This window comes from Salvelinus alpinus, chromosome 13, assembly GCF_045679555.1.
Source record: "Salvelinus alpinus chromosome 13, SLU_Salpinus.1, whole genome shotgun sequence".
Taxonomy (NCBI): Eukaryota; Metazoa; Chordata; class Actinopteri; order Salmoniformes; family Salmonidae; genus Salvelinus; species Salvelinus alpinus.
In genome coordinates this window covers 2890403-2912880 of record NC_092098.1, presented here as the reverse complement: position 1 = coordinate 2912880, position 22478 = coordinate 2890403, and the positions used below count along the sequence as shown (strand labels likewise).

At 42.4% G+C, this 22478-nt stretch overlaps 1 protein-coding gene across 1 annotated transcript in view; it reads left to right on the top strand.

Annotated features, from left to right (window-relative positions):
- Nucleotides 1-22478, top strand: part of slc13a2 (solute carrier family 13 member 2) — a 57209-nt gene that overhangs the window by 17722 nt on the left and 17009 nt on the right. Inside the window, exons 2-6 of the mRNA XM_071337449.1 lie at nucleotides 5534-5662; nucleotides 5913-6049; nucleotides 6770-7023; nucleotides 7176-7356; nucleotides 11827-11949. Of these exons, the coding sequence (XP_071193550.1) occupies nucleotides 5534-5662; nucleotides 5913-6049; nucleotides 6770-7023; nucleotides 7176-7356; nucleotides 11827-11949 (824 nt within the window). The remainder of the gene's footprint in view (nucleotides 1-5533; nucleotides 5663-5912; nucleotides 6050-6769; nucleotides 7024-7175; nucleotides 7357-11826; nucleotides 11950-22478) is intronic.

Genomic DNA, 22478 nt, shown 5'->3' with positions numbered 1-22478 from the left:
ATGTTCATTAATTGTTCAATGAATAATAAGCATGGGAAACGGTGTTTAAAGCCTTTACAATGAAGGTCTGTGACATTTTTACGAATTATCTTTGAAAGACAGAGTCCTGAAAAAGGTATGTTTCTTTTTTTGCTGAGTTTTTTGTCAATTTCTTGTTAAACCCTGGGTTGAATTGAAGCAAAAGCTGTTGGTGACTTTTCAAAGATATATAGGCTTAAATAGTATCATTGATGATATGCAGTGCTTTCAGAAAGTATTCAGACCCTGTGACTTTTTCCACATGTTGTTATGTTACAGCTTTATTCTATTCTAAAATTTATTAAATTGTTTTTAGAAATGTTTGCTGATTTATAAAAAAAAAAATGAAATATTACATTTACATAAGTATTCAGAACCTTTATTCAGACCCTTTGGCAGTGATTAGAGCATCGAGTCTTCTTGGGTATGACGCTACAAGCTTGGCACACCTGTATTTGGAGAGCTTCTTACATTCCTCAGTGCAGATCCTCTCAAGCTCTGTCAGGTTGGATGGGGAGCGTTGCTGCACAGCTATTTTCAGGTATTTTCAGAGCTGTTAGATCAGATTCAAGTCCTGTTGGAAGGTGAACCTTCGCTCCAGTTTTGATCCTGACTAGACTCTCAGTCCCTGCCGCTAAGAAACATCCCCACAGCATGATGCTGCTGCCACCACCATGCTTCACCGTAGGGATGGTGCCAGGTTTCCTCCAGATGTGACGGTTGGCATTCAGGCTAAAGAGTTCAATCTTGGTTTCATCACACCGGAGAATCTTGTTTCTCATGGTCTGAGAGTCTTTAGGTGCCTTTTGGCAAACTCCAAACGGGTTGTCTTGTGCAGTTTTACTGAGGACTGGCTTCCGTCTGTCCCCTCTACCGTAAAGGCCTGATTGGTGGAGTGCTGCAGAGATGGTTGTCCTTCTGGAAGGTTGATCTCCTCAGAGGAACTCTAGAGCTCTTTCAGAGTGACCATCGGGTTCCTGATCACCTGTCTTACCAAGGCCATTCTCCCCACGATTCCTCAGTTTGGCCAGGTGGCCAGCTCTAGAAAGAGTATTTTTCCATTTAAGAATGATGGAGGCCACTGTGTTCTTTGGGACCTTCAATGCTGCAGATATTTTTTGGTACATGCACTATCAACTTTGGGACCCTTCTTCTGGCTGCAAGCCCGACGTCGGTACACTTATGACAACAGCCAGCTCAAGTGCAGGGCGCGAAATTCTAAATATATTTTTTAGAAATATTTAACTTTCACACATTAACAAGTCCAATACAGCATTTGAAAGATAAACATCTTGTGAATCCAGCCAACATGTCCAATTTTTAAAATGTTTTACAGCGAAAACACCACGTATATTTATGTTAGCTCACCACCAAATACAAAAAAGGACAGAAATTTTTCACAGCACAGGTAGCATGCACAAAACCAACATAACTAACCAAGATCCAACCAAACTAACCAAGAAACAACTTCATCAGATGACAGTCCTATAACATGTTACACAATAAATCTATGTTTTGTTCGAAAAATGTGCATATTTGAGGTATAAATCAGTTTTACATTGCTGCTACCATCACAGCTACCGTCAGAAATAGCACCGAAGCAGCCAGAGTAATTACAGACACCAACGTCAAATACCTAAATACTCATCATAAAACATTTCTGAAAAATACATGGTGTACAGCAAATGAAAGACAGGCATCTTGTGATTCCAGCCAATATTTCCGATGTATTAAGTGTTTTACAGCGAAAACACAATATAGCATTATATTAGCTTACCACAATAGCCAGAAACACAAGCCATTTCCCAGCAGCAAAAGTTAGCGATCGTAACAAACCAGCAAAATATATATAATTTTTGACTAACCTTGATAAGCTTCATCAGATGACAGTCCTATAACATCAGGTTATACATACACTTATGTTTTGTTCGAAAATGTGCATATTTAGAGCTGAAATCAGTGGTTATACATTGTGCTAACGTAGCATCTTTTTCCCACAACGTCCGGATATTTATCTGACACTCACATATTCTGACCAAATAACTATTTATAAACATGACTAAAAAATACATGTTGTATAGGAAATGATAGATACACTAGTTCTTAATGCAATCGCAGTGTTAGAATTCTAAAAATAACTTCATTACGACATAAGGCTTACGTTATGGCGAGATAGTGCCCAAAACCTGGGCGCAAAACTAATAGTACACAGTTCGACAGATATATGAAATAGCATCATAAAATGGGTCCTACTTTTGATGAGCTTCCATCAGAATGTTGTACAAGGGGTCCTTTGTCCAGAACAATCGTTGTTTGGATTTAGAACGTCCTCTTCTCCAGTCAATTAGCACAGAAAGCTAGCAAAGTGGCGCGAAGCTCTCCTTCCTCAACATACGCAGACAAAGCAACACGTCTAACGTCCCGAAAAAATTTCAATAATCTAATAAAACTATATTGAAAAAACATACTTTACGATGATATTGTCACATGTATCAAATAAAATCAAAGCCGGAGATAGTAGTCGCCTATAACGACAGCTTTCCAGAAGGCAATTCCAGGTCCATCCTCGCGCTTTCCAGAAAACAGGAAATGGGTGACACGTCATTCCAAGAGGATTTATTCCACCTCAGACCAACATAAACACTCCATTTCTTCTCTCACTGCCTCTTGACATCTAGTGGAAGGTGTATGACGTGCATGTATACTAATACGTATCATGCCCATTTATAGGCAGGCCCTAGAACAGAGCATCGTTTTCAGACTTTCCACTTCCTGGTCAGGAAGTTTGCTGCCAAATGAGTTCTGTTTTACTCACAGATATAATTCAAACGGTTTTAGAAACTAGAGAGTGTTTTCTATCCAATAGTAATAATTACATTTACATTTACATTTAAGTCATTTAGCAGACGCTCTTATCCAGAGCGACTTACAAATTGGTGCATTCACCTTATGATATCCAGTGGAACAACCACTTTACAATAGTGCATCTAACTCTTTTAAGGGGGGGGGGGGTTTAGAAGGATTACTTTATCCTATCCTAGGTATTCCTTAAAGAGGTGGGGTTTCAGGTGTCTCCGGAAGGTGGTGATTGACTCCGCTGACCTGGCGTCGTGAGGGAGTTTGTTCCACCATTGGGGTGCCAGAGCAGCGAACAGTTTTGACTGGGCTGAGCGGGAACTGTACTTCCTCAGAGGTAGGGAGGCGAGCAGGCCAGAGGTGGATGAACGCAGTGCCCTTGTTTGGGTGTAGGTCCTGATCAGAGCCTGAAGGTACGGAGGTGCCGTTCCCCTCACAGCTCCGTAGGCAAGCACCATGGTCTTGTAGCGGATGCGAGCTTCAACTGGAAGCCAGTGGAGAGAGCGGAGGAGCGGGGTGACGTGAGAGAACTTAGGAACGTTGAACACCAGACGGTGTAATATAATAATAATAATATGCATATTGTACGAGCAAGAATTGAGTACGAGGCCGTTTGAAATGGGCACCTTTTATCAGAGCTACTCAATACTGCCCCTGCAGCCCAAACAGGTTAAATGGACAGGAGTGTGCCTGTGCAAATCCTGTCCAATCAAGTGGACTCCAATCAAGTTGTAGAAACATCTCAAGGATGATCAATGGAAACAGGAGGCACCTCTCAATTTCGAGTCTCACAGCAAAGGGTCTGAATACTTATGTAAATAAGGTATTTCTGTTTTGAAAAAACTGGTGAACCTTCGCTCCAGCTTTGTCATTATGGGGTATTGTTTGTAGATTGCTGATGATTTTTTATTTATTTAATCCATTTTAGAATAAGACTGTAACGCAACAAATTGTGGAAAAGGTCAAAGGGTCTGAATACTTCCCGAAATCACTGTGTGACTAATGTATGGTTACATTTAATTGGCTCTTTTAAACCAAAATGTTGGATTGACTTCAAAAGCAACAGTGAATATATTTAGTTATTAAGAGATTTCTCAACAATCATTCTCAGGATAGCACATTGGTAGTAGTCAGTGACAAATATCAGAGTTAAGCAGGGCTGTGCTTGATTAAATCCCTGGATTGCGAGACCAAATGAATAGCTGTAGATAGATCAACTCGTCAGTAGGAGGCTTGCATTTCGTTTAATTTGCTCAGTTTGTTCACACTGCCTGGAGAAGGAGGAGGAGGAGAAATGTACTATTTGTGTAATGTGGCTAGATGGTAGCTGTACAAAATTATTGTATATGTATATAATTTGTCAAATGTTATTTGGTTTTGAGTTACAAGGAAAATGGTATTGTGTTTCGTAGTATCTTGTAAGCCCATGTGTGCTGGGCACCGGTAGATTTTCAGAGACTTATTTAAATCATATCAATCAATCATATTCAACTACTTGTATTTTCAAAAACAATTATGTCAAAATGTATTTGAAAATAATTGAAATACCCTAAATAGTATTTGAACCCAGAACTGCACTGTTCACACTCAACAAATACACGATACATACATTGCACATTGCCCATGTCATACACATCATACACATCTTGCACCACCACATACATAATGCATACAGTATATTGCATTCTGCCGTTACACATTTTGTCGGTGCCACACTGACACAACCTTGAAACTGAATAGCACAGTCAATGGAATTGCACAAGAGTACAGCTGACAACAATAACATGATGATATTGTAATGGATGTGTTGGGTCATTGGACTCTCTGTGGTGACCATGGTACTAAGGTAATGTGTGTGTGTGTGTGTGTGTGTGTGTGTGTGTGTGTGTGTGTGTGTGTGTGTGTGTGTGTGTGTGTGTGTGTGTGTGTGTGTGTGTGTGTGTGTGTGTGTGTGTGTGTGTGTGTGTGTGTGTGTGTGTGTGTGTTAACCCAAACCCAAGGCTACATGGTAGACCATGGGATAAAGGAAAGCCCAGTTCCAAGCTGAATTCCTGACCTTAGGCCAACCAGCTAGCTACTACTATGACCACCTAATAACCTTTCACACCGTTTCCTTTCTACTACAACTCTCTCCTGGTTTGTTGTAAAAGGTTATCTGTTCTAAACCAATGTGTTGGAATGGAAAGTTTTCAGCCAGGAAGGTTAAATAATCTCCATGAGTTTGTATTTCTCCCTAAGGCCCATAAAGTGTGTCATAAAAGACAAGAGCATGGATGACTGTTCATTTTTATGATCAAAGGTTACAGCTATTTGCGTGAATGAAGCCTTACAATCCTTAAAGAGGTAAAGGAGTTACGATACTGATACAGTAGTTACTGCTATTTCTCTGTTGTGTGTGTGTGTGTTAAAGATTATGTGCATGTATGTTTAAGAGAGAGAATTAATATAGAGAAACAGTAGTAGTTCTATACATTTTCTAATTCAGTCAGCATAGCAATCCCAGAACCCACAAGTGAAAATCAATCCCTTTCTGGCCTAATGGAGAGCTAGGCAGTTGCTATTGCTATTCAACTTGTAATGAAACTGGCCAAATTCTGTTTCAAGTTTGTATTCTAACCTCCCCATTCCTCTCTCTCTCTCCATTTCTCTCTGTGTACAGCAGGCTAAGTGTGGCTATGCTATCATCCTGATGGCACTGTACTGGTGTACAGAGTGTATGCCCCTGGCTGTGACTGCCCTACTGCCTGTTATCCTCTTCCCTATGATGGGCATCATGGAGTCTGGAGCAGTACGCAAACATTACACAAACAAAACAAAACAAATGACTGAAACCTGATGTCTACACTTTAGTCAGCGGGTTGACTAGGTCTTGACCTGTGTGTGTGTGTGTGTGTGTGTGTGTGTGTGTGTGTGTGTGTGTGTGTGTGTGTGTGTGTGTGTGTGTGTGTGTGTGTGTGTGTGTGTGTGTGTGTGTGTGTGTGTGTGTGTGTGTGTGTGTGTGTGTGTGTGTGTGTGTGTGTGTGTGTTACCTTTTCCAGGTGTGTGTCCAGTACCTAAAGGACTCTAACATGCTGTTCATCGGTGGTCTGTTGGTGGCCATCGCTGTTGAGAACTGGAATCTTCACAAACGCATCGCCCTCCGAGTACTACTAGTGGTGGGGGTACGACCGGCACTGTAAGTACACGAAGTTAGCTAGTAGCCACTGTAATACAGTAGCATTTACAGTCAGTATACTGTACAGTCAGAGTTAGCTACCGTTCTACAAAATATAGTCAGAGCAAGCAACATTAGCTACAAAATATAGTCAGAGCAAGCAACATTAGCCACAAAATACAGTCAGAGTTAGCAACATCAGCTACTGTTCTACAAAATACAGTCAGTGTTAGCAACATTAGCTACTGTTCTACAAAATACAGTCATATTTAGCAATATTAGCTACTATTCTACAAAATACAGTCAGATTTAGCAACAAGAGCTACCGTAATACAAAATGCAGTCAGAGTAAGTAACATTAGTGACTGTTCTACAAAATACGGTCAGTTAGCAATATTAGCTACAGTTCTACAAAATACAGTCAGATTTGTCAACATTAGCTACAGTAATACAAAATACAATCAGAGTTATCAAAATTAGCTACCGTCCTACAAAATACAGTCAGATTTAGACATATTAGGTATTGTACCGTAAAATGCAGTCAGAGTTAGCAACATTAGCTTTTGTCCTACAAAATACAGTCCGAGTTAGCAACATTTGCTACTGTATCACATAAAACAATAAGAACAATGTTAAAAGTAGGCCTACCTTAGTTATAAAAAAAACAATACAGATAGATATTACATGCAATACAAAAGTAATGTTTGAATGCAATCACCATCCCCATCTCACTCTCTCCAGGCTGATGTCGGGGTTCATGGGTGTGACAGCCTTCCTTTCCATGTGGATCAGTAACACAGCCACCACAGCCATGATGGTGCCCATCGCCCAGGCTGTGCTAGGACAGCTGTGTGCCACAGAGGCCAGGCAGGATGAGCGGGAGCTGCAGGTTGAAGGGAAAGACAACCAGGCCTTCGAACTGGACACGAAAGCACCCCAAAAAGAAGAGATCAACACCAAACAGGACCTCGTCAAGATTCAGCAGGATCATATGTGTATGTCCTTTCCTGAATGTAATCTGTTTAAGGGGAGTTTTATGTTTCTTTCTTTAAAAACTTATTTTCCCCCTAACCCGCTAACCACATTCCTCTTTCTCTCTCTACCCCTCCTGTCCCTCTCTGTCCTTCCTCATCTTCCCTCCCTACAGACAAGGATGAGGAGAGGGATGCGGACTCACCTCTGGAGAGGAGAAGAAAAGAGAGAGAGTTGAAGTACCAGCTCTTGACTAAAGGGATGAGTCTGAGTGTGTGCTACTCTGCCAGTATCGGAGGCACAGCCACCCTCACTGGCACCACACCCAACCTCATCCTCAAGGGACAGGTGGACGAGTAAGTTACACACACACAGGCACACACATACAGTGCATTCAGAAAGTATTCAGACCCCTTCCCAAATCAAATCAAATTTTATTTGTCACATACACATGGTTAGCAGATGTGAATGTGAGTGTAGTGAAATGCTTGTGCATCTAGTTCCGACCACCAATCTTGCATAGCCAAGATTCAGTAGATGGTATAGAGATGGTATATACATATGAGATGAGTAACGTAGGGTATGTAAACATTATATAAAGTGGCATTGTTTAAGTGACTAGTGATACATTTAATACATCCAATTTTTAATTATTAAAGTGGCTAGAGATTGAGTCAGTATGTTGGCAGCAGCCACTCAATGTTAGTGATGGCTGTTTAACAGTCTGATGGCCTTGAGATAGTGGCAGTGGCTCGGGTGGTTGTTGTCCTTGATGATCTTTTTGGCATTCCTGTGACATCGGGTGGTGTAGGTGTCCTGGAGGGCAGGTAGTTTGCCCCCGGTGATGCGTTGTACAGACCTCACTACCCTCTGGAGAGCCTTACGGTTGTGGGCTTAGCAATTGCCGTACCAGGCGGTGATACAGCCCGACAGGATGCTCTCGATTGTGCATCTGTAAAAGTTTGTGAGTGTTTTTGGTGACAAGCCGAATTTCTTCAGCCTCTTGAGGTTGAAGAGGCACTGCTGCGCCTTCTTCACCATGCTGTCTGTGTCGGTGGACCATTTCAGTCTGTCCGTGATGTGTACGCCGATGAACTTAAAACATTCCACCTTCTCCACTACTGTCCCGTCAATGTGGATAGTGGGGTGCTCCCTTAGCTGTTTCCTGAAGTCCACGATCATCTCCTTTGTTTTGTTGACGTTGAGTGTGAGGTTATTTTCCTGACACCACTCTCCGAGGGCCCTCACCTCCTCCCTGTAGGCCGTCTCGTCGTTGTTGGTAATCAAGCCTACCACTGTATTGTCGTCTGCAAACTTGATGATTGAGTTGGAGGCGTGCATGGCCACGCAGTCATGGGTGAACAGGGAGTACAGGAGAGGGCTGAGAACGCACCCTTGTTGAGGATCAGCGGGGTGGAGATGTTGTTTCCTACCCTCACCACCTGGGGGAGGCACGTCAGGATGTCCAGGACCCAGTTGCACAGGGCGGGATCGAGACCCAGGGTCTCGAGCTTAATGACGAGTTTGGAGGGTACTATGGTGTTAATGACCTCTTAAGGATCATACTCTTTTTTTAAATTTTCGTCAAAAATAACATTCCCAAATCTAACTGCCTGTATCTCAGGACCTGAAGAAAGGATATGCATATTCTTGATACCATTTGAATGGAAATGTGAAATTAAATTAAAGTAGGAGAATATAACACATTAGATCTGGTAAAAGATACTACAAAGAAAAAACATGCATTTATTTATTTTTTAAATTGTCCCATCATCTTTGAAATGCGAGAGAAAGGCCATAATGTACCATTCCAGGTTAGGCACAGTTTTGATTTTGGCCACTAGATGTTAGCAGTGTATGTGCAAAATTTTAGACTGGTCAATGAACCATTGCATTTCTGTTCAAAATGTTGTATCAAGAATGCCCAAATGTACCTAATTGGTTAATTAATACTTTTTCAAGTTCATAACTGTGCACTCTCCTCAAACAATGCCATGGTATTATTTCACTGTAATAGCTACTGTAAACTGGACTGTGCAGTTAGATTAATGAGGATGTAAGCTTTCTGCCCATATCAAGCTGCCAGTTGAGAACTTGTGAGGCATCTGTTTCTCAAACTAGACTCTAATGTACTTGTCCTCTTGCTAAGTTTTGCACCAGGGCCTCCCACTCCTCTTTCTATTCTGGTTAGAGCCATTTTGTGCTGTTCTGTGAAGGGAGTAGTACACAGCGTTGTACGAGATCTTCACTTTCTTGGCAATTTCTTACATGGAATAGCCTTCATTTCTCAGAACAAGAATAGACTGACGAGTTTCAGAAGAAAGTTCTTTAGTTCTGGCCATTTTGAGCTTGTAATCGAACACACAAATGCTGATGCCTCACATACTCAATTGGTCTAAAGAAGGACAGTTTTATTGCTTCCTTAATCAGAACAACAGTTTTCAGCTGTGCTAACATAATCGCAAAAGGTTTTTCTAATGATCAATTAGCCTTTTAAAACGATAAACTTGGATTAGTTAACACAACGTGCCATTGGAACACAGGAGTGATGGTTGCTGATAATGGGCCTCTGTACGCCTATGTAGATATTCCATAAAATGTCCAGCTACAATAGTCATTTACAACATTAACAATTTCTACACTGTATTTCTGATCAATTTGATGTTATTTTAGAAGACAAAAAAATTAGCTTTTCTTTCAAAACAAGGACATTTCTAAGTGACCCCAAACTTTTGAACGGTAGTGTATATGTAGCAGAAAAGCTGTAAAAAACAAACAAGGTATGTGTCCTCAGAAGAGGCGTGGTGGTGTAATGGGTACATTTTTTAAATAAAAGAATGATGGAGACAACTGTGTTCTCGGGGACCTTCAATGCTACGGATATTTTTTGGTACCCTTCCCGAGATCTGTGCCTCGACACAGTCCTGTCTCGGAGCTCTACGGACAATTCCTTTGACCTCAAGACTTGGTTTTTGGGTCTGAATACTTATGTAAATAAGATATTTCTGTTTTTTTTTTAAACTGTTTTCGCTTTGTCATTATGGGGTATTGTGTGTAGATTGATGAGGAAAACATTTAATTTCATCAATTTTAGAATAAGTCTGTAACGTAACAACGTGTGGGAAAACAGGAAGCGCCCGTGCTCAGGTATGTTCCATGCTGGGTCCGACCAATCGGATTCCACGCTTCAAGATTGCTTTGATCACGTGGACTGGGATATGTTCCGCATAGCATCAGACAATAACATTGATGAATACGCTGACTTGGTCAGCGAGTTTACTAGCAAGTGCATCGGTGATGTTGTACCCACAGCGTCTATTAAAACCTTCCAACCAGAAACCATGGATTGATGGCAGCATTCGTGCAAAACTGAAAGCGCGAACCACTGCTTTTAAATCAGGGCAAGGTGACCGGAAACATGACCGTATACAAACAGTGTAGCTATTCCCTCCGCAAGGCAATCAAACAAGCTAAGCGTCAGTATAGAGACAAAGTAGAGTCGCAATTCAACGGCTCAGACACGAGAGGTATGTGGCAGGGTCTACAGTCAATCACGGATTACAAAAGTAAAACCAGCCCCGTCGCGGACCACGATGTCTTGCTCCCAGACAAACTAAACAACTTCTTTGCTCGCTTTGAGGACAATACAGTGCCCCTGACACGGCCTGCTACCAAAACCCTCGGGCTCTCCTTCACTGCAGCTAACGCGAGTAAAACATTTAAACGTGTTAACCCTCGCAAGGCTGCCGGCCCAGACGGCATCCCCAGCCTCGTCCTCAGAGCATGTGCAGACCAACTGGTTGGTGTGTTTACGGACATATTCAATCAATCCTTATCCCAGTCTGCTGTTCCCACATGCTTCAAGAGGGCCACCATTGTTCCTGTTCCCAAGATAGCTAAAGTTGCTGAGGTAAATGACTATCGCCCCGTAGCAATCACTTCCGTCATCATGAAGTGCTTTGAGAGACTAGTCAAGGACCATATCACCTCCACCCTACCTGACACTCTAGACCCACTCCAATTTGCTTACCACCCCAATAGGTCCACAGACGACGCAATCGCAAACACACTGCACACTGCCCTAACCCATCTGGACAAGAGGAATACCTACGTAAGAATGCTGTTCATCTACTACAGCTCAGCATTTAATGAAAGCCTGCTCCAGAGCGCTCAGGACCTCAGACTGGGGCTTCCAACAGGTCAACAACCCTAAACACACAGCCAAGACAATGCAGGAGTGGCTTCAGGACAAGTCTCTGAATGTCCTTGAGTGGCACAGCCAGAGCCCAGACTTGAACCCGATCGTACATCTTTCTAAAAATAGCTGTCCAGTGACAGTCCCCATCCAACCTGACAGAGCTTGAGAGGATCTGCAGAGAAGAGACTCCCCAAATACAGTTGTACCAAGCTTGTAGTGTCATACCCAAGAAGACTTAAGGCTGTAATCGCTGCCAAATGGGCTTCAACAAAGTACTGAGTAAAGGGTCTGAATACTTATGCAAATGTCTGATCTTTTTTTTTTTACGCTTTTACTTTGTCATTATGGGTTATTGTGTGTAGATTGATGCAAAAAAAGACTATTGAATCCATTTTAGAATAAGGGTGTAACGTAACAGACACAGATACCCACACATGTGTGCGTGCATGCATTCATGCTCGCACACTCCATAAATATGACATTGAGTACATGACCATAATTTTCATACAGTCTTGATGAAGATAAAATCAGGCCATATCTAAATCTCCTCCCTATCCCCTTCTCCCCTCTCCTCTCTCTCTCTCTCCTTTCTCCCCCTTCTCCCCTCCCTTCTTCCCCCTCTCTATAGGCTCTTCCCAGGTAATGGCGATGTGATCAACTTTGCGTCGTGGTTTGGCTTTGCCTTTCCCAACATGGTCATCATGCTTATCCTGTCCTGGCTCTGGCTGCAGTTCATGTACATGGGCTTCAAGTAAGTAATGCTGCATTCAAAACAACTGGGAACTCAGAAAAATGGGAGGTCAAATCAGTGATCTTCAGGTCAGAACGGTCGGAGTTGGATGACCGTTCAAATCAATTTTTCCCAGTCAGAGCTCGTTTTTTCCAAGTTCCCAGTAGTTTAAACACGCTGAATTTGTTATTTACTGACTTGCCTAGTTAAAAAAAAGGTTTAATAAAAAAATGTAAAAGTCAGAAGTTGGATATATCCGTTTTCCCAGTTCCGAGTTCCCAGTTGTTTTGAAGGCGTGACATTCACAAGGCTCACTTCACATGTCATCCCTGTACAACATTCAAACCAGATTAATAATAAGTAAAAATAACATGGCTATATACAGAGAGTACCAGTACCGATCGATGTGCAGGGGGTACGAGGTAATTTAGGTAGCTACATGTATGTACATACAGGTAGGGGTAAAGTGACTAGGCAACAGGATAGAAATAGACAGTAGCAGCAGTGTATGTGTGGAGTGTAAAGGTGTGTGTGTGTATGTGTGAGTGTGTTGGGGTGTCAGTGTAAGTATGTGTTAGTGTATGGGTAGAGTCCAGTGTGTGTGTATAGAGTCAGTGAAAGAGTTATTGCAAAAAAAAGGTCAGTGCAGGTAGTCCAGGTAGCCATTTGATTAGCTATTTAACAGTCTTGTTTAGCAGTCTTATGGCTTGGGGGTAAGAAGCTGTTCAGGGTCCTGTTGGTTCCAGACTTTGTGCAGTGGTACCGCTTGCCATCTATGGCTGGAGTCTCTGAAAAAAGAGCCCCCCCCCAAAACATATGGGCCTTCCTCTGACACCGCATGGTATGGAGGTCCTGGATGGCAGGGAGCTCGGCCCCAGTGATGTACTGGGCCGTACGCACTACCCTCTGTAGTGCCTTACGGTCAGATGCCATGCAGTTGCCGGTTATGCAGCCAGTCAAGATGCTCTCAATGGTGCAGCTGTGTAACTTTTTGAGGATCTGAGGGCCCATGACAAATACTTCAGCCTCCCGAGGGGGAAGATGTGCTGTTGTGCCCTCTTCACAACTGTGTGGGTGTGTGTGGAAAATGTAAATTCCTTAGTGTTGTGGACATCGAGGAAATTGAACCTCTCGACATACTCCACGACAGCACCATTCAAGTGGCCGTGCTCGCCCATACGGTTCCTGTAGTCCACGATCAGCTCCTTTTGTATTTGTATTTGAATGTATTATGGATCCCCATTTGTTGCTGCAATGGCAGCAGCTACTCTTCCGGGTGTCCAGCAAAATTAAAGCAGTTATACATTTTAAAAACATTACAATACATTCATAACCGATTTTACAACATTTTAAGTGTGTGCCCTCCGGCCTCTACTCTACTACCACGTATCTATAAGCCAAAATCCATGTGTAAATGTGTGTATAGTGCGTATGTTATCGTGTGTTTGTATGCATGCGTCTATGCTTGTGTTGTTCCATAAGGCGTATCTTTATATCTGTTTTTAATCAAATTTTACTGCTGGCATCAGTTACTTGATTTGGAATCGAGTTCCATGTAGTCGTGGCTCTATGTAGTACTGTGCGCCTCCCTTAGTCTGTTCTGGACTTGGGGACTGTGAAGAGACCTCTGGTGGCAGGTCTTGTGGGTATGCATGGGTATCTGAGCTGTGTGCCAGTAGTTCAAACAGACAGCTCGGTGCATTCAACATGGCAATACCTCTCACAAATACAAGTAGTGATGAAGTCAATTTTGAGCCAGGCGAGATTGACATGCATATGATTAATGTTAGCTCTCTGTGTACATCCAAGGGCCAGCCGTACTGCCCTGTTCTGAGCCAATTGCAAAGTCCCTCTTTGTGGCACCTGACCACAGGATTGAACAGTAGTCCAGGTGCGACAAAACTAGGGCCTGTAGGACCTGCCTTGCTGATAGTGCTGTTAAGAATGTAGAGAAGCGCTTTATTATAAGCAGATTGTTTTGACCATGACGGTTTACATTCCAGGGTTACTCCAAGCAGTTTAGTCTCCTCAACTTGCTCAATTCCAACATTATTAATTTCAAGATTTAGTTGAGTTATTTAGGATATACTTATTCCTTTCCACCCATTCTGAAACTAACTGCAGCTCTTTGTTAAGAGTTGCTGTCATTTCAGTCACTGTGGTAGCTGACGTGTATATTGTTGAGTCATGCTGCATGGACACACTGGCTTTACACAAAACCAGTGGCATGTTGTTAGTAAAGATTAAAAAAAATCACATGCCCTAGACAGCCTCCCTGGGGAATTCCTGATTCTACCTTTGTTGAAAAGGCTTCCATTAAAGAACACCTGTGTTTTGTCAGATATGTAACTCTTTATCCACAATATAGCAGGGGGTGTAAAGCCATAACACATACATTTTTCCGGCAAGGGACTATGATCTACAGTGGGGCAAAAAAGTATTTAGTCAGCCACCAATTGTGCAAGTTCTCCCACTTAAAAAGATGAGAGAGGCCTGTAATTTTCATCATAGGTACACTTCAACTATGACAGACAAAATGAGAAAAAAAATCCAGAAAATCACATTGTAGGATTTTTTATAAATTTATTTGCAAATTGTGGTGGAAAATACTGTGGGACCTTATATAGACAGGAGTGTGCCTTTCCAAATCATTTCCAATCAATTGAATTTGCCACAGGTGGACTCCAATGAAGTTGCAGAAACATCTCAAGGATGATTTTTTATTTCACCTTTATTTACCCAGGCAAGCCAGTTAAGATCAAATTTTATTTGCAATGATGGCCTACCCCGGTCAAACATGACCGACGCTGGGCCAATTGTGCGCCGCCTATGGGACTCCCAATCTGAAATGCAATGCCTTATACCGCTGCGCCACTCAGGAGCCCGGGAGTGATCAATGGAGACAGGATGCACCTGAGCTCAATTGTCTCATAGCAAAGGGTCTGAATACTTATGTAAATAAGGTATTTCTGTTTTTCTTTTAAAAAATTCTAAAAGCCTGTTTTCGCATTGTCATTATGGAATATTGTGTGTAGATTGCTGAAGATTTTATTTAATCCATTTTAGAATAAGTCTGTAGCGTAACAAAATTTTGAAAAAGTCAAGGGTTCTGAATACTTTATATAAAAGTATGTGGACACCCCTTTATATTAGTGGATTCGGCTATTTCAGCTACACCCGTTGCTGACAGGTGTATAAAATTCAACGTTGAACCATCATACTGTAGAATGCCTTCTCTCCAACAAGTCAGTTCGTAAAATATCTGCCCTGCTAGAGCTGCCCCGGTCAACTGTAAGTACGGTTATTGTGAAGTGGAAATGTCTAGGAGCAACAACGGCTCAGCCGCGAAGTGGTGGGCCACACAAGTTCACGGAATGGGACCGCCGAGTGCTGAAGTGTGTAATGTGTAAAAATCTCTACAGAGTTCCAAACTGCCTCGTCAGTTTGGAAGCAACGTCAGCACAAGCACTGTCCGTCTGGAGTTCATGAAATGGGTTTCAAAGACAGAGCAGTCGCACAAGCCTAAGCTCACCATGCGCAATTCCAAGCGTCAGCTGGAGTGGTATTAAAGCTCACCGCCATTGGACTCTGGTGCAGTGGAAATACATTCTCTTGAGTGATGAAACACTTCACCATCTGGCAGTCCGACGGACAAATCTGGATTTGGCAGATACCAGGAGAATGCTACCTACCCCAATGCATGGTGCCAACTGTAAAATTTGGTGGAGGAGGAATAATGGTGTGGGGCTGTTTTTCATGGTTCAGGCTAGGCCCCTTAGTTCCAGTGAAGGAAAATCATAACACTACAGCATACAATGACATTCTAGTCGATTCTGTGCTTCCAACTTTGTGGAAAACAGTTTGGGGAAGGCCCTTTCCTGTTTCAGCATGACAATGCCCCCCGTGCACTTGACTGGCATGCACAGTGTCCTGATCTCAACTCCATCGAACACCTTTGGGATGAATTGGAACACCGACTGCAAGCCAGGCCCAATCGCCCAACACCAGTGCCCGACCTCACTAATGCTCTTGTGGCTGATTGGAAGGAAGTCCACGCAGCAATGTTCCAACATCTAGTGGAAAGCCTTCCCAGAATAGTGGAGACTGTTCTAGTAGCAAAGGAGGTAGCAACTCCATATTAATGCCAGTGATTTTGGAATTAGATGTTTGACAAAGTGTCCACATACTTTTGGTCATGTAGTGTAAATGCCTCATGAGCTTAGTTTAACTTTCATACCCTGTCAGAACCCAAATTCTAAGCTTGTTTACTGACAATGATTGCAAACAAAGTAAATGTAATCAAACACTGTAGCCTCAAAACATGGTTAACTTTAAATTTGATATCATGGATGGTCAGTCCTTGCAGCCATTGCTTTGTATAAGAATTTGATAGTGATTACATTTTTCCTGCCTCATCCCTCAGGTTTTTACCAAAACAGTGGTGCTTTGTTTTTGTTGCTGATTTAATAAATGCATTTCTATAGCATCTAACATATGTTTTACAATGGTGGGGAAGTGCCAAGATGGAGGTGTATTTGCTTCAAAACAGATCCCGTTAGTCATCTAGTGTATATTTAAATAATTGTCCGACACTCACAATAAGCACAAAAACCACTAACTGTAAGGTTGCAGCTCAAATGACACCCTATTCCCCATAAAGTGCACACATTTTGATCAGATCACTAGTGTACCGCTTTATTGTGGGATTAAGAGTACAATTTAAGACACAACTTGTCACGCCTGTGTCAAGAACCGGCTCGAAGCCCGTAACAAAAAGGGAGACAACGTGGAGATAAGGAATAACAAAATATATTTATTAACTAAGGTAACCTATATTCAAATAAACAATAGCGTGTCAGCGTGGAGAGTGTCTCCCCAATGAATGTGGAAGAGGTCTATTTATCCTGGGACACACCTGGGCCCAGGTGTTTCCCATGTAGCTGACGACCCTCCCAACTCCACCCACCGGCATCCTAATAAGGAAACGAGCAAAGAGAGAGAATACGGCAGACAGAGTGGGAGGGTCATCACAACCCCCCATAAAACCGGGGACCAACGAGGAACCCGGGACAACGTACCAGCCTCTGCGTCCCAAATTGACACAGCCTCTGCGTCCCAAATTGACGAGGGGTTACGTGTTCACACTTCCACTTGCCCCAGCCAACCTCCTCCTCCCCAGACCTCAGCAACCTTTGCCCACAGGAAGCAACCTTTAAGAGAAAAGAAGAACACAAGACCAGGAGGGAACAGACAGGAAAGATAGAACATGACAATACCAAACTATGGTCAGTCACGTAAACATTCAGGAACAGGGCACACAAGAGACAGCATCAGCTACAAACTCCAACGAAAAGAACATCTCAGGGTCCTTCCTAATTTTTTACAACATCTCCCAACGATTCAGTCACTTCCCAACGATTCACAGTCACTTCTCAACGATTCACAGTCACTTCTCAACGATTCACAGTCACTTTTCAACGATTCACAGTCACTTTTCAACGATTCACAGTCACTTCTCAACGGTTCACAGTCACTTCTCAATGGTTTACAGTCACTTCTCAACGATTCTGCTGAGCACACCAGACCACAACAAGAGAAATGACAATCACACTGGGCACCACAGAAAAGAGATATGGAGCTTCCCCAAAACCTACAATAACTCAACCCTAGTCTTCGTGCGGATTTGCGGTGGGTATTTACGCACTGTAGCCCGCTGGCAAGGAAATAAACCCCCCAGCACGCTGGCAGATTCCACCAAGCCACGGATGTGCCCCCGAGACAACTGCTCAGTCCACAGACACCACACAAAAATAACAAACATTAACCATGCCCAACATATTCCAAAAATGAAACATGTCGCTAAGCCTATCAGGGGAAAAGGCGTCGTTAGTGAGGCAGGCAAAAACTATCATACATGGGAGGAAAATCACTGGAAAAACAGAGTACCGAAATACATGTGTCACAAAACAAACAATACCTCACAGTGCAAAGAACTGAACTAAATAGTGTGTGATAATGACATACAGGTGTGTGAACAGGTGATTCGAATTCAGGTGATTGGGATCTGGAGTGAGCTGCGTTCAAGGGATCTACGTGTTTGAGGGTGTGAGTTGGAAGCCGACGTTACAACAGGTGTGCGTAATGAAGGGCAGACTGGTGCCCTCGAGCGCCAGGGAGGGAGAGCGGGAATAGGCGTGACAGTAAGATTGTAACTAGTTACTTCTAGTTAATTCCAAATACATTTGCTGTCAGGATGGGTAAAGCACTATATAAGTACACACTAGTTACAAGTAAGTACCCCTGAAGATACACTTCATTTTAACCAGCTAAATCCTGTGTAACACCTAGTAATTATATTGTCCTTATGAAGGTATTACATAAACTTTGTGATGTACTTCATCCTCTCACTTGTACAGAAAGGAGGTTCAGGTTGTCGAAATGGGGAACAAACACATTCATAATTTTGTACCTTTTTTCTAAATATTACAAATAATTTTTTATTATAATCTGGGATGACACCCGTATCGTTGACACCAGCCAGTGAAGTTGATTTATGTCTGATCTGTTTTGGTAAACTCAAGCAAGTTAAACCCAGATGGTACATGTTTTGGGGGCAAGAGCTAGCAGCAACATTGAGTGGAGATTTTGAAGAGTGCGCATTCACGGTTAGATAATCAGAGCCTAAAGCGCCTTCAAACTTTGTAATTTCGGACACCCAGCGATCTGTAAACAAGAGATTACAACCTTGTGACAGTTATTAATGAACTGGATGCTCCTGTGTGGCTTAGTTGGTTGAGCATGGTACTTGCAATGCCAGGGTTGTGGGTTTGAGTCCCACGGTGGACCAGTATGAGAAAATGTATGAACTCACTACTGTAAATCACTCTGGATAAGAGAGTCTGCTAAATTACTAACATGTAAAAATGGATGCAGCTGAGAAGAAATTTGTGAATTTAGTGTAAACTTGCCCATTCTAAACAAGCATTTAAGAAGCATTCGTTGTTATGCCGCTGTAATTACAGACTGAAATTACCACCAGTTACATGTTGTTATTACAGTGTAACTATGAGTTATTACAATGAACTACAATACTTACACTGTAATAAGGTCCCCTTAAAATAAATTGTTTCTGAACACTTTGATGAGAAAACAGAAATCACCTCCTTCTCCCACCTCCACATCTCAACCCTTCTGGGAGGGAGAGAAGGAGATGATGACCGGTGTGGTGATGTAGTGGCAGCACCTACAGCACCTCATCCATCACCACATACCACTTCCAGTATGCGGCTGTGGCTTCCCCTCCCTCCTTGCTGATTCCGGTGGGAGAGCTTTCAACTCCTGAAAAATATGGAAAAGAATAGTATCGTGGAAAATCATGTATACTGAGAGAAACTTGGACAACTATTCAAACAATCAATCTTTATTTAAGATCGATTAATTATTGCAATAATGAATCTGGTCGACTGCACACTCTGAAGTGTGTGTTGCCGAGAGCTTAACCTTACAGACAAAGCAGAGTTAAAAAAATGCTTATTCATGGCTGGCTCCACCCCTCCCATGCAGATCGGGGGGCATCATAAGCCATCTCGGGTTCATCTTGTGGTGCCGTTTCCCAGATGCCAGGATGATTAGGAACAATAACTGTTTTGTTCTACTCCTCCAGTTCTACTCCTCCAGGCTCTCTCTATCTCGGTTACTCCCACCACATCTTGTCTATGGAATGCATGCTGTTAACACCCCAGCCATCCTACAATCTCAGCTTGATGCCCTCAATCTCACACAAATCATCAATGAACCTACCAGGTACCACCCCAAAGCCGTAAACACGGGCACCCTCATAGATATCATCCTAACAAACTTGTCCTCTGAACGCAAACGCTCTCTGAAACACTTTAGCGTTACTCACCATCTTAAATAAGCATGCCCCATTCAAGAAATTTAGAACCAGGAACAGATATAGCCCTTGGTTCTCTCCAGACCTGACTGCCCTTAAAGCTAGTGAGGGAGATAAGTGTTTCCAGTTTCAGAGATTTTTGTAGTTCGTTCCAGTCATTGGCAGCAGAGAACTGGAAGGAGAGGCGGCCAAAGGAGGAATTGGCTTCGTGGGTGACCAGAGAGATATACCTGCTGGAGCGTGTGCTACAGGTGGGTGCTGCTATGGTGACCAGCGAGCTGAGCGAAGGGGGGACTTTACCTAGCAGGGTCTTGTAGATGACCTGGAGCCAGTGGGTTTGGCGACGAGTTTCATACCAGCCAACGAGAGCGTACAGGTCGCAGTGGTGGGTAGTATATGGGGCTTTGGTGACAAAACGGATGGCACTGTGATAGACTGCATCCGTATTTATTGAGTAGGGTATTGGAGGCTATTTTGTAAATGACATCGCCGAAGTCGAGGATCGGTAGGATGGTCAGTTTTACGAGGGTATGTTTGGCAGCATGAGTAAAGGATGCTTTGTTGCAAAATAGGAAGCCAATTCTAGATTTAACTTTGAATTGGAGATGCTTAATGTGAGTCTGGAAGGAGAGTTTATAGTCTAACCAGACACCTAGGTATTTGTAGTTGTCCACATATTCTAAGTCAGAACCGTCCAGAGTAGTGATGGACGGGCGGGCAGGTGCAGGCAGGGATCGGTTGAAGAGCATGCATTTAGTTTTACTTGTATTTAAGAGCAGTTGGAGGCCACGGAAGGAGAGTTGTGTGGCATTGAAGGTCGTCTGAAGGATTGTTAACTTCTCTGGGATATGTGGGACGCTAACGTCCCACTTGGCCAAAAGCCAGAAAAAAATGTAGCGCGCCAAATTCAAATATATTACTATAAAAATCAATCTTTCATGAAATCACACATGAAATACACCAAATTAAAGCGACACATGTTGTGAATCCAGCCAACATGTCTGATTTCAAAAAGGATTTCTGGCGAAAGCACACCAAACGATTATGTTAGCTCAGTACATAGCCACAGAAAAACACAGCCATTTTCCCAGCCAAAGATAGGAGTCACAAAAAGCAGAAATAGAGATAAAATGAATCACTAACCGTTGATGATCTTCATGAGATGACACTCATAGGACATCATGTTACACAATACATGTATGTTTTGTTCAATAATGTGCATATTTATATCCAAAAATCTTAGTTAACATTGGCGCCATGTTCAGAAATTCCTCCAAAATATCCGGAGAAATTGCAGAGAGCCACATCTAATAACAGGAATACTCATCATACATTTGATGAAAGATACATGTTTTACATAGAATTAAAAATACACTTGTTCTTAATGCAACCACTGTCAGATTTAAAAAAAACTTTACGGAAAAAGCACACCATGCAATAATCTGAGACGGCGCTCAGATATAACAAAATTTCTCCTCCATGTTGGAGTCAACAGAAATACGAAATTACATCATAAATATTCCCTTACCTTTGATGATCTTCATCAGAATACACTCCCAGGAATCCTAGTTCCACAATGAATCGTTGTTTTGTTTGATAATGTCCATTACTTATGTCTAAGTAGCTACTTTTGCTAGCATGTTTAGTGCACATGTCCAAACGCTCGCGCAGATGCAGGCGAACTCGGACGAAAACTTCAAAAAGTTATATAACAGGTCGAATAAACTGGTCAAACTAAGTAGAGAATCAATCTTCAGGATGTTGTTATCATAACTATCCAATAACGTTCCAACCGGAGAATTCCTTTGTGTCTCAAGAAGTTATGGAAAGCAAGACGATATTGTTTGGAACGCGCGTGACCAGGAACTGACATTCTGCCAGACCAATGACTGAAACACATCCCATCCGGCCCCACATCACACTAGAGGCTTCATTCCACGTTCTACAGACTGTTGACATCTAGTGGAAGGCGTAGGAAATGCAAACAGATCCATATCTTACAGGGAATTGAATAGGCGATGAGTTGAACATTGACCAGTCTCAAAATTCTCACTTCCTGTTTGGATTTTTTTCTCAGGTTTTTGCCTGCCATATGAGTTATGTTATGTTATGTTATACATAATTCAAACAGTTTTAGAAACGTCAGAGTGTTTTATATCCAATAGTAATAATAGTAATAATAGTAATAATAACAATAGTAATAATAATATGCATATATTAGCATCTGGGACAGAGTAGGAGGCAGTTCACTATGGGCACGCAATTCATCCAAAAGTGAAAATGCTGCCCCCTATCACAAAGAAGTTAACAGTAATACAATCAGGGCACGGCATAGTCCCGGGAGAGCTCTGCATTGTTGATTTATGATATCTGAATGTACATCAGTTGGCAACAAGATCATATTGTACAGCAATTTCATCCGGTAACATGAATACAAAGCCGGCGAGAGGTGGTTAGAATAAGATGGGAGGCCAAAAGTCCGTGTAACTAATAGAGTCAGAGTCCCGAGCATAGTCAGTCCCACGGTTGGGTAAAGAACGTTTTTAGTCAACAAAGTATGCAGGAGACATGAGACAAATAGCAAAATGCACATGACATTTTTTTAATATACTGTATAACAACTTGGGGCTAGACATTGTAGGTTCAGAGTCACTCG